Source organism: Triticum aestivum, chromosome 1D, assembly GCF_018294505.1.
Source record: "Triticum aestivum cultivar Chinese Spring chromosome 1D, IWGSC CS RefSeq v2.1, whole genome shotgun sequence".
NCBI lineage: Eukaryota > Viridiplantae > Streptophyta > Magnoliopsida > Poales > Poaceae > Triticum > Triticum aestivum.
The window spans coordinates 422,943,598-422,955,665 of record NC_057796.1 but is presented as its reverse complement, the minus strand read 5'-3'; the positions used below and the strand labels follow the sequence as shown (position 1 = coordinate 422,955,665).

Sequence of the window (12,068 nt, the reverse complement as noted above, 5' to 3'; positions counted from 1 at the left end):
TTAACTCATTCACACTAATTTCAGTAATCCACTCGAACCACTCCCTTGCATGTGGAGGATGTATGTTTTCCCATATTTCACTATACGATGCAAGTGTATTATATAGGGATGCTAATTTATTGCATCAAGATGCACTTTCACCAATCTTCTCACATAAAACGTATTATATTACTAAAAATGCTTACACACCATGATGGCGCGAGCCGATTTATTTTATAGTGGAAGTTAGGAATTCCCATAAAGAATATTCAAAGTTACAACCCAATACAGAGGCCAATACTCCGGCGACCACGCCGCCCACACGGCCATGGTCACCGGGCAGCACCGCGGCACCACCACCAGGGCCGCTGCCCCATTATCCAAGACCTTGACACCACGTCACCTGAGACCCGCCGCTACCCCAACCAAAGAAACAGGCGGAAAGGATCCACCTTTCGCACCCCTGGGCGGCCCCTAACGCCGAGACCCAATAGGCTGGCCTAAACTGGCCTCCATCGACCCGTCCTGCTGCCCGGCGCGCCACCCCCAGCGCCGGCCGAGCTTCACCCGAAGGGCCCTGTGGCGGCGGTAGGGGAGGGGAGGGGCGGGAGGGGGGATTTGCCTGACGGCGGCTAGGGTTCCCTCCCCGTCACCTGCGAGGGCGACGCGGGAGGGCTCGGGGGAGGAAGGTCCGAGCTTCGTATCACCTCCTTATAGTCACAAACATGTACTTTACATGAATTAAAAGGGATAGGAGTTTCTTTCCTTCACTTCAGCCCCTATATAGAAGTATAATGACTACAACTACCGATAAATCTAATAGTTACAATAAATATATATTCTTGGTTTACTGCATCTATAAGGAAGTTAACGAAAAAGGTGAACAATCATCTGAAAAAAAAATGTGTAGATATGCAATGCAAGAGCAAAATGTATGTGTTGCATCTGCATCTAACTTTTTGCTCTCATGCTGAAGGTTATCTGATTTTAGCTTTTTGCGTGTATACAATCTACGAAAATAGACAGTGGAACCTTAATTCCTGTAGACACTTGAAGCAACCAAGCACCTAACAAAAAACTGAATATGTAGCTCCACAATTCCCTTGTTGGTCCTGTCCACATTAGATCGTTCATTGCACATCATGTGGGCTCATGGAGCTTGCTGCTCTTTCCAATATGAAGAAGCATAAAATCATCTCGCTTCAGTTACCTCATTTGAACATTCAAACAACCATGCATACTGGTAGTAGAAATGATGGATGAATTCTTTGATGTACTATCAGTGCATCATCCAATTTGTGCTCTTATAGTGTAGAAAAATCTCTCCTATATATTTTAAAAATGACTTGATGTAATACAGTCAAACAAGAAAGGGAAAGACATTAAAGTGATCCTTGGTGAATTGAGTAGCACCATTGATGTAGAGCTGGTACAGAGGCTCGTCGTGACACAGTCATAGCTAAGGAATGAGGTGACTGTGTGCATGGTCCATCCAAGCATGCTCCTCTACGCTCCATGTTCATCTAATTCATATGCTCATGTATAAGCTTACTGTCAATGGAGCAAACAAAGATGTATGCGCATGAGCTGAAGAACAAATACCTCAGCTGTTGCGGGGAGCCCCTTCTTCAATTGCGTTCTCAACGTCCTTGTCTGTTGAACAGCATGGCTTCAAAATCTTGAAAAGGATTTACATCTCCAATTTTCTCGACCTTCTATGTTGAAGGAAACAGAACTTTTATTGCCCTAGCCTTCTCTGCGTCGCCTCAAGGTGTGGTGCCGGGGTAAGCTCCTCGCCCCAACGGCTGCGTGCTCCTCGCCTAAATCCTAATCGAGGGGTGCGATGGTGCGGTGGTGGTGGCGGTGTCGTCCTCACCTCCGGAGTGGTGTGGATCCAGAGGGGGGTTCATGGGATAGACGGCGAGAGGATATGGGAGATCGAGCGGCGCAACCTAAGCGAGCCGGGGGTGTTCGGGGAGGATCCGGCTTGCCTGCTCCCTCTCCATGCTCCCATCCATGCTCCCACTTCATCCTACGGCTATTCTTTTCCCTTTTTCTTTTCTAATCTAATCATCTCCCCCCCCTGATTTTCAGGGGGTGGGGCCGGGCCTTATTTTCTTCCAATCAAATCAAGCCACGTATGCGGGAGCACGGATGGGAGCATGGAAGGGAGCAGGCAAGTCTCGTCCGTTCGGGGATCGTTCTATCCGGAGCAGGGAGCAGGGGGCAGGGGTAGGGCGTGAGGCTTGCCGGGCATGTCGTGCTCCGTGGAGGAGGGTTCGTGCCTGGAAGTGGAACCTGAGCATCCTTCCGGCCCGGTGCCAACGATGGAGAAAAGCGCTAATTGTGGAGGAGATAACGATGACAAATTAAATCCCCTAATCAAGGCTGGTTTTCAGGAAACCCGGGTGAATCGGGTGAAACGGAGGCAACAAAAAATCGAACGAAGTCACGAAGGAAACGGAGTCCGTTTCCCGTTTCTTTTAGGTATAGTATAAATAAATAAATATAATATAGAGAGTATAGAGATAGTAGAGATAGAAAAGAGATTCTTTTCGAAACCCACGACGGCTCGTGCACGGTTGGAATCGGACTGAGCTGTGTTCATAAATAGGGCGCAGGCGACCGGTTTTTGCATCATCAGACGTTCCGTTTCACCACGAACCCGAACCCAACCCTTCCTTCGGCGAGAGAGAGCTAGGGCACGGGCGGCCGGCCACGATGGTGCTCGCGGAGCTGGGCGGTAGCATCTCCCGCGCGCTGGCGCGGATGAGCAGCGCGACGGTGGTCGACGAGAACGTGCTCCGGGAGTGCCTCAACGAGATCGCGCGCGCGCTCATGCAGGCCGACGTCCGCTTCAAGATGGTCTGCGACCTGCAGGCCAACATCAAGAAGTCCGTCAACCTCGAGGCCCTCGCCGCCGGCACCAACAAGCGCCGCGTCATAGAGACCGCCGTCGGGAAGGAGCTCTGCAAGATGCTGGATCCCGGGAAGCCCGCCTTCGTCCCCAAGAAGGGCAAGCCCAACGTCGTCATGTTCGTCGGACTGCAAGGTCAGGATTTCTGATTGACCAACCTCGCTTCTTTCTGAATTAATTTCTGATTGACCGGCCTCGCTTCTTTCTGAATTTCAATCTCCTTATGTGATTGCTGATTTGGATTACATATTTACAATATAACATTGATGATCGACGATCACTGAATATATAACGATATATATGCGTATGTCTGCAGGCTCTGGAAAAACCACTACGTGTACCAAATACGCGCATTATCATCAGCGCAAGGGATTCAAACCGTCACTGGTTTGCGCCGATACATTCCGGGCCGGTGCTTTTGATCAGTTGAAGCAGAACGCAACCAAGGCCAAGATACCTTTCTACGGAAGGTACACTACATTGGCAGATTTATTACTCATGGGTCAAAGCTCAAAACCTAGCTTGTCTCTCCAGAATATTCATCTAATAGAATTTCTGTCTTTTGCAGCTACGTGGAATCAGACCCTGTCAAGATTGCTGTGGAGGGCCTGGAAAAGTTCAGGCAAGAGAAATCTGATCTCATCATCATCGACACGAGTGGGCGCCATATGCAGGAGGCTGCGCTCTTCGAGGAGATGCGCCAAGTTGCGGAAGCAACGGTATTTACACTGTCACATATAGTCCTGCACAGCATTATTGTTCCTCTAGTTTTGAGATTTTTCACTGACATGCTTTGTATGGCTCTTCTACAGAAACCAGACCTGGTGATATTTGTGATGGATGGCAGCATTGGTCAGGCTGCCTTCGATCAGGCACAGGCATTCAAACAGAGTGCTTCCGTTGGAGCTGTGATTATCACGAAAATGGATGGTCATGCGAAAGGAGGCGGTGCACTGAGCGCGTAAGTATTTCTCTTTGTTTTCTCGCTCCTCCTTGCGCTATTCGTGTTACTACCTACTCCCTCTGTAATATAAGAGCATTTAGATTACTGAAGTACTATTGTTAACATATTAGTCTCTCTAGAGTTGTATTCCATTTGTAAATTTACACATCATCCATTATTTTAGTTCGACATGAAAATGCCACTCGGTTTAGGTTTAATTCTTTTGTTAAGGAAACACTGCCTCACATATATGTTTAGTGTCCGTGAAGAAGCAGTTAAAACTGTTGTTGCTACGCTGTATTCTCAAATCCTGATTTAGTTTTGTCATTGTGTGTTTTACAAATAGGCGAATACACCTTTGGATAGAGTAAGCGGGTTAAGAATCCGAGGAGCTTTTTCCTGACATCCTTGCTTCTTTTTTCCAGGGTTGCAGCTACGAAAAGCCCGGTGATATTTATTGGAACTGGAGAACACATTGATGAATTTGATGTTTTCAATGTGGAACCATTTGTCGGCCGTCTGCTAGGTTCGCAACTACATTCAGTATTGCTTATAACTTGGTGATTCTTCTTTCTAGTTTAGCTAACGATGGTTTTCGCAGGTAGAGGAGACTTGCCTGGCTTACTCGACAAGATGGAAAGTATCGTGCCTGCTGATCAACAATCTGAGCTTGTGGCAAAGCTGGCTGAAGGAGCCTTCACTCTCAGACTTATGTATGAGCAATTCCAGAATCTCCTGAAAATGGGGCCAATGGGCCAGGTATTTACCATGTTAACATCTGATTTAACTTTCATACGGTTCTTCTTCTGTGATAGCATTGCTTAAGCGTGCATTTTCTGATTTATCTTGCAGATCTTCTCCATGCTGCCCGGGTTTAGCTCGGAGCTGATGCCGAAGGGACAGGAGAAACAAAGTAAAGAAAAGATGAAGCGGTACATGACGATCATGGACTCCATGACAGCCGCAGGTGAGTTGGTCCAAGAGTTAATCTCTCTTGTGTGTAGCAAAAATACTGCAAGAGCGATCGTCTGAAACTTATCTCACCGCTGATTGATCAACTTTGCAGAGCTTGACAGCAAGAACCCGAAGCTGATGACCGAGTCGCGGATCCTCCGGGTCGCTCGAGGGTCGGGCAGGCGAGTGAAGGACGTGACGGACATGCTGGAAGAGTACAAGCGACTGGCCAAGATGTGGAGCAAGCTGAATGTGTCGAAATTGATACCGCCGAACGGGAAGATGAGTGATCAGGCCATCCAGAAGATGCTCAAAGCCATGCCGCCGCAAGTGGTGCAGCAGATGGGGGGCAAAAGTGCCTTCGAGGCTCTGGTGAAGCAAATGGGCGGCGGCAAGGACATGAGCAAAATGCTTGCTGGCATGAGGGGTGGCGCTTAGTCTTGCAAATGTAGGTGGTGCGCTTGCTACGTTGTAGTAGAATTTCTCTCCTGACAAGATATTTCCCAACTCCCCATTGTACTTAAATTTCTCTGGAACTGACATGTAGACAATCAAATTCACTGAGTGTGGCTTTTATGACTTTGTTATCTGGATTACGTGGGCTTCTGCAGAGTTTTAAACACCAAAGTTAAATTTTCAAGTCCAAACTCTGAGGCTTCCTGCTGCATTTTTAGAGATTTCAATAAGAAATAAGTCTGCTGAGCCAAATTGTTAGTGTGTACTTTTTTTTTTGAGGGGATTATTAGTGTGTACTGGTAGGTATCTAGGTCAAGATTTGACAGCTTTTTTTTGACAGCTGTCAAGATGCTACACCTTTACTATGCAGAGTTGATATGTTTTACCAATCAAATGGAATATACACCATTATTTGATCCTTACCGTTTGCACTGCTAGCCTATCGTAATGGAACCGGTATATAGCGCATTAATTATTACTCTCGTTTTAGAGACTTGTTTACACTACAGAGACATATCTTTAATATCTTCCCCAATCTTTTTGACATGCATTTCCTGCATAGAACTTGTATTATTGTGCATGTGTGAATGATGTGGGAGAAAGATCAATGAAATAATACTCGTTAACAGAACACATGAATAGTCTGTTATTGTACAATATATCATGTGCGCTAGCAATGAGAATTGGGCGTTCATCAGTTAGCTAGCTAGAGCATGCTGAAGTGCCCGCAGCCCGCCAACCCGTGTTTAAGGCTCAACCTCCGTCGGACCTATTCTCCTTACAAAAATGCCACTGAGGGGCTAGACATGGCCTGTCAAGTCCTTTTGTGTGCGCTAGAGATAAATAACACACTAGTTGCTACCAATGTATTGTATTGAGAGGAATAACATGTTAATTGCTAACAATGTATTACTATGTGTGCTCCTAATCTTTCACCTTCTATACAAGGATTACAACACAACCCGCTCTTTAGACATTCAACTCACAGCTTACAAGTTCAACATTTGAAGATGCCGAATAGGTCAGCCCCAAGCTGCGTTCAAAATGATGCCAAGCATGACATCACCTTCAAGGAGCTACACAAAAGAGCTTTTCAAGGACAATTGAACTCTCCGCTCTCTTTGAAGTAAGAATCGCAGTTGTCCTAGAGGCGTCAAACGAGAAGGTGCACTTGTTTGGTCTCCATTTGTCTTACCTTCTCTTTGTTTTTGTGTTGTTTCGTTCAGGAAGATGAATTGAGAGTGATGCATTTGATTGAGTGCCACAAGGTCATGGAATGCCCTGGATCCCCCCACCCCCCACCCCAGTTCCACGGCAAACAAACCAGTGCTTCCGGCGTTACAGTACTATGCACTACTAGTGGCAGAGTAGTGCTAGGGTTTCTGATAGAGCCGTTGGGATCGTACTGTGTGCCTGCTGGATCAAGAGTGCTACTTTGATGCCCTCTTGAAACTGTTCCTCTTGCATAGTCACCCGCATCTGATTGGAAGTCCGGTATCCCGCTCACAACAGGTTCCCGCGAAAAGATTCTTAAGCTGCGGCTCAGCGAGCTGGTTGTATCGGATGATTGCTTTATAGTATAAAGCGGGGAACTCTTTATCGTCAAAAAAAAAGATTCTCAAGCTTCTAGACATGGTGGACGAGGCCGCAAAGGAGGACGAAGCCGCAAAAGCAAATATCAAGTATGATTTCAGTGCGAATGGAGCAGCATTTTCAAATTTTCAAAAATCACAGGCACCAAGCTGGTAGGCGGAAATTTGAACTTTCTGGCAACATCGACTCACATAACTCGTACTCGTTTACTTTTTGACCTTCCAACCACCGCAGAATTTTTATATACAAGACAGTACAGTACATAAGTAGCACAATTTCTGACGGAGTATTAGCCACTAATTGCAACGCCAACTGATCTACCACGTCACACAATTGTCCCAAACAAATTTATATGGAAAATGTACATAATTACTACTGTATATTCTGTCTGCAGTATGCTATCCTACTGTATATAGACCGGTCCGGCAGCACACAAAAATATTTCATCAATAGCTAACAATCGTGCATGAAAACTTAATACTACCCCCTGACCCTCGCATCGCCTCCCCGAGCGAGGCGACCGGGGGCTCCCCTTCCCTCCTCCTCCCCGCGCCTCCCCCTGCTCATGTGGTGCCGGCGGCGGCGGCCCCGTTCTTTCCCCCCACGCGGCAATACGGATCGGGCGGTGGCATATGGCGGCAGTGCACCTAGGCCGGCGACGGATCCGGCGGCGCGCAACACCGGGTGGCAAGGTGGCGGTGGCGCGGCTGCTTGGCTGCAGGGCGGCACAATGGCTGGTGGCGGCGCCCTTCCAACCCAAATCTGGGCCCCATCTGGGTCTGGGCGGGCCTGGCCTGGGCTTTCCGACATCGTCTCCGGCGGACGGAGGTGTGGCTCGTGCTGGGGGTGGCGGAGATGGAGGCACGCGTACTACAGCGCCGTGACGGGAGCTTCACGAGCCCGTTTCGGGCTCGGTCGGGCAGGGGTGCCTAGTTTGCTCCTGAGATGCGTCCGGTCAGTTACCGCCAAGGATGGTGGAGGTTGTCCCCTCCCGTGTGGCTTATGACCCTGCCGCTTCTCGTTCCCGGCTGCTTCCTCTTGGTCTCGCCGGTCTCGCTTCGCTTGCCACAGTAAGACGACGATGGTGACTGCAAGACCATGGTGGCGTATATTGGTGGACAACAAGTATGGTGGAGCGTGATGGATCGTCCGGGGTCGTGGTTGGTTGGCGGTTGGGAGAAATCCTTATCGGCTTGACCGGCACCGACGCGGTGGCCCCCGTGGGCGCCGTCGTGCCTTCCTGAAAGGGATCGAATATACCCCTTTCCCCACGCCCCTTTGCATACCGAGGGAAAACCTAGGACATGTCCAGGCAGCAGCGTTGCAAGCCCATCGATGGGGCAGGCCAAATTGGCCAACCGTCCCGGGCCCCCCAAATTTTGGGGCCCCCAAATCAGGGAAAATTATATGAAAAGCCCACTAACTGAGCCAGGAGCCCGTTCACGTACCCGCCTCGCTGCTTCGGCCACTGATGCCGCTAGGGCTTCTTTCGTCGTATGATCCCCCGATCCAATCGCTCGCCTCATGTTGGTCGTCCTCGCCGTCGTCGCCCTCCGGCCCTCCCGCAGTCTTCCTCTTGTCTCCTCGGCTCCTCGCCATATGGATGTTGCATGCTAGTTGACTAGTTCCCCAAGTGATGACCCCACGTGAGTGCTCCAGACCTATTTGCTGTAAGCCGGTTATCTTCAGAGTCCAGATAATGATTTCTGAAATTTTGTACAGCTCGAAGACCCAAAGCAATCTGCATCTCCTGGCCCGAAAAATCAAGAGACACGTGACGCTCCTGCTCCATTATTATATGTATGCTCTTCGTTTTTGAATTTTGGTGCACAAAATGATCACATGGATAGTTAGTAAACTTGAGCATTAGCCAATGTACTTCCTATATATCGATAAGTGATACATTTCTTTACACTTTGCAGCCAAAAGGTTTAGACTTCAGATGGATTGATGCAACTATTTCGGAAGATAATTGCTAATTCAAGCTTCAAGGTGCAACCTTTTTCTTTTCTTATCTTGATATATGATAAACTTAGAACTTCAGTTATAAGAGTGTATATCAAAATTTAGGAACCCATTTTGCATTCGTCCCGGGCCCCTGAATTTCTGGAGACGGCCCTGCAGCCAGGGGCGGACCCAGGACAAAAATGTCCCGGTGTCCACGTGTACATCACATACGCGTGCATGTGGTCCACAAGTAATACTATGAATAATTATGTGGCCTCAGTTTTCTATACATGACCGCTATGGAATATACATTTTGCATCTATATAAGGCCACCAACAGTAATCAAGATAAAAAATAATGATATTTTCTCGTACTAGCAACCTGTTTAATAATTGCATCCATGCATTTATAATGGCACTCAGCTACTTCCACACTCAACGTTCGATCAGTTTCATTTTTCTTCTTCGTAAACGAAAAGAAAAACTAGCTTGCAAGGCATTAAATTTTACCTTGATATCTGTACATGAATTTGTGGTCTTCTATATAGAAATGGAGGTAATTACATACTAGACACAATGAAAAAAATCGACAGTAAAAATAGACTTGATCGAACCAAAATTGTAACCACAAATTTGGTAAATCGTTGCGAAATTTTAAAAATCACATTAATCCAATTATCAAACATATATGGGTCACTGTATTTTATTTTGGAAAAACACATTAAAGCAATTCATCTCAAATAGATGTGAAAATCTGCCAAAAAATTTATTGTATACCCACGAATATTGTTACAAATTAATAAAGTAGAGTGTGGTTTTGCCTCAAGAAAACCTGCCAAAAAATTTAGAAACACGGTAATCCAATTCTCAATTGTAACTAACTTGAAATTCAAAATACTAGGCATATAGTTTATGTATTTAGGAAACAAAGATTAGAGGAAATGGTGAGTGGACTGGCGACGTCTGATATGCCACGAAGCTTCGCTGGTAAATCGCCGAGCGGGCGACCGGGCGACGCTGCGACGAATCGGTGCAGGAGGAGCCGAGAAGCCAGCACACTGAACGTGCACGTACACTTACAAACAAATCTTTTCTTTTAGGATCACTTACAAACAAATCTGATTGATCAACAATCAATCCGATCCTGTGCCTCCGCGTGCGTGTGTAACCACGTAGTTGATTGGGCCGCTCCCGCGCGCCGTCGTCGGCTTAGCAAGTGTCCCTGGATCAATTTTTCCGGTGTCACGCTACTACCTAACCTATATATATGCATCTAACGTAACCAGAAAATTTACCCGGTGTCCTGTGACACCGGTAGGCCATACGTGGGTCCGCCCCTGCCTGCAGCGTTGTTGTCATCGCGTTCCTTGAGGTGTTGCTTGGTATGCGGCGTTTCAGAGTGCTGGGAGCGTGGTGGAATTCTCCGGCGGCCGCAGCGGTTCGCGAGCCATCTTCGTTTTCATTGTTGGCATTTTTTTCTTCTGTTGTTCCTCGTTTTTTTTTGGGGCGTGCTTGTGCTGAGGCTTCATCAATTATATCGTGTGGTTGATATATTAATATTGCGAGGCGAAAGCCTATTTCGTCCGTATAGACCGGCCCTGCCCAAGCCTTATATGATACCAAAAACACCAAACAGATGTGTTAAAAAAAAGACACCAAACAGAGGCACAGATTGAATTTGATTAAAATCCAATCAAATTTGATTAATGAAAGCCGTCGCGATGAGATCCGTGGAATACGAGTCGGTTTTCAGCTTGGGAAACGTTTCTGTGCGGCGCGCCGGCGCAACGCTTGGGCCGGTCGCTCGTGCATTGTACGATAGAAACGTCTTTGGCCACTCGTTTTGTGGGTCCTAGCACCGCCCAGCCCTCCCATCCTTATCTCCTCCTCCCGCATCTCTCTTCCTCCATTTCTTTTTCCATCACCAGTCATGGGAGCGGCAGCCCCAATCTTGCTCATCTCCTTCCTCTCTCTACTCCTCCCTCCCCTACCCCCTGAGCTATAGAGGGCTATTGAGAGCGCCCGCACCACACCCTTCAGGGCTGCTGCAAAGGGGGAGTTGCGCAGCCAGGATTCACTCGTCACTATGGGTCGCTTAGGTGAGCTCGTCGCCATGGTGTGCACGCCGTCGTTCTCGACTGCTGCGCCCGCACCTCCTGCCGATGCCCTCTTTTTTGGGTAGGGGACCGCGAGCGGGGGGTGCTGCAAGCAGCGGAGGACGGGGCTACAAGCGGGGCGACCACCACCAACCACCGATGTGATTCGCGGCAGAGATGCTGCTACCCCGGCGCGGCGGAGCTACAACCTTAGGCCGGTGGAGTTGCAACCAGCAAAACAAATGCTAGAACTGGCGATAGCCGTGTTGCGACGGCCACGACGGCGATCCATCATTGAGCTACAACCGTAGGCAGGTGGAGTTGCAACCAGCAAAACAAATGCTCTGGAACCGGCGATAACCGTCTTGCGACGGCCACGGCAGCGATCCATCATTGCTGGAACCAGCAGTTTTTTGGCTGGAAACAGCGATTTTTTTGCTACGACCCCAGCGAAGATGATTCATAGTTTTGCTGGAACGACAAGTACTTTTGCTGGAACCATTTTCTTTTTTTGTTGCAAGCATAATTTCTTTTTGTTATGACTGCTTTGATTTTTGCTGGAACAAACATTCATTATTTTTGTTACCATCGTCTTGTTTTTTTTTGCTGGAACCAGTGTATTTTTGTGCTACAACTGTTCTTCAATTTTGCTGGAACCAATTCACCTTTTTTGTTTGCGATTTTGACGATGGCGAGCGTGCCGACGGCGAGCGTCGACGGCGAGCGACGGGCCCGTCGCCACCGGAGCTGCAACCGTCACTATCGAGGCTGCAATTGCAGGCCACAGTCGTTGCATGCGTGGAGTCAGAGACAAGTGCAGGCGGCGACCAGCGGCGAGATGCGGCACTCGGCGGTGAGTGCGGCGACCGACGACGAGGACATCCGGCGAGGGCGGCGAGGACGGCCGATGAGGTGCGGCAACCAGAGAGCGTGTGACCCGGCGAGACAAAGGAAGCGATGAGAGGCAGGTGGTCTTTTTTCATACGTGCTCGTGCGGCAGACAACTGCAGACGATTTAATCAGACGGCTGAGAGTGGACCTCCGAACGATTAGGCCGGTGCACCGGCGCCTATTAATCGCCTTTCAGCTTTCACGGAGAGAACTCTCGTCGACTCGACTCACACGCCACACACCGCACGAACCTTCCCCCGTACGACACGAGATCACACGAGCCAGGCCAGCCA

General features: G+C 48.4%; 2 protein-coding genes across 2 annotated transcripts in view; both read left to right on the top strand.

The window, feature by feature from the left end:
* The first annotated feature begins 2,607 nt into the window (after positions 1-2,607).
* On the top strand, positions 2,608-5,389 carry LOC123182564 (signal recognition particle 54 kDa protein 3). The gene is made up of 8 exons (XM_044595184.1): positions 2,608-3,031; positions 3,213-3,366; positions 3,465-3,615; positions 3,709-3,857; positions 4,265-4,365; positions 4,441-4,598; positions 4,692-4,806; positions 4,906-5,389. Exons 1-8 carry the CDS (start codon positions 2,701-2,703, stop codon positions 5,229-5,231), a joined length of 1,485 nt encoding a protein of 494 aa, XP_044451119.1. The 5' UTR covers positions 2,608-2,700; the 3' UTR covers positions 5,232-5,389.
* LOC123182565 (signal recognition particle 54 kDa protein 2) overlaps positions 2,735-12,068 on the top strand; it is a gene marked incomplete in the record, with an annotated part of 13,651 nt that continues 4,317 nt past the window's right edge. The window contains 1 exon segment of the mRNA XM_044595185.1: positions 2,735-2,741.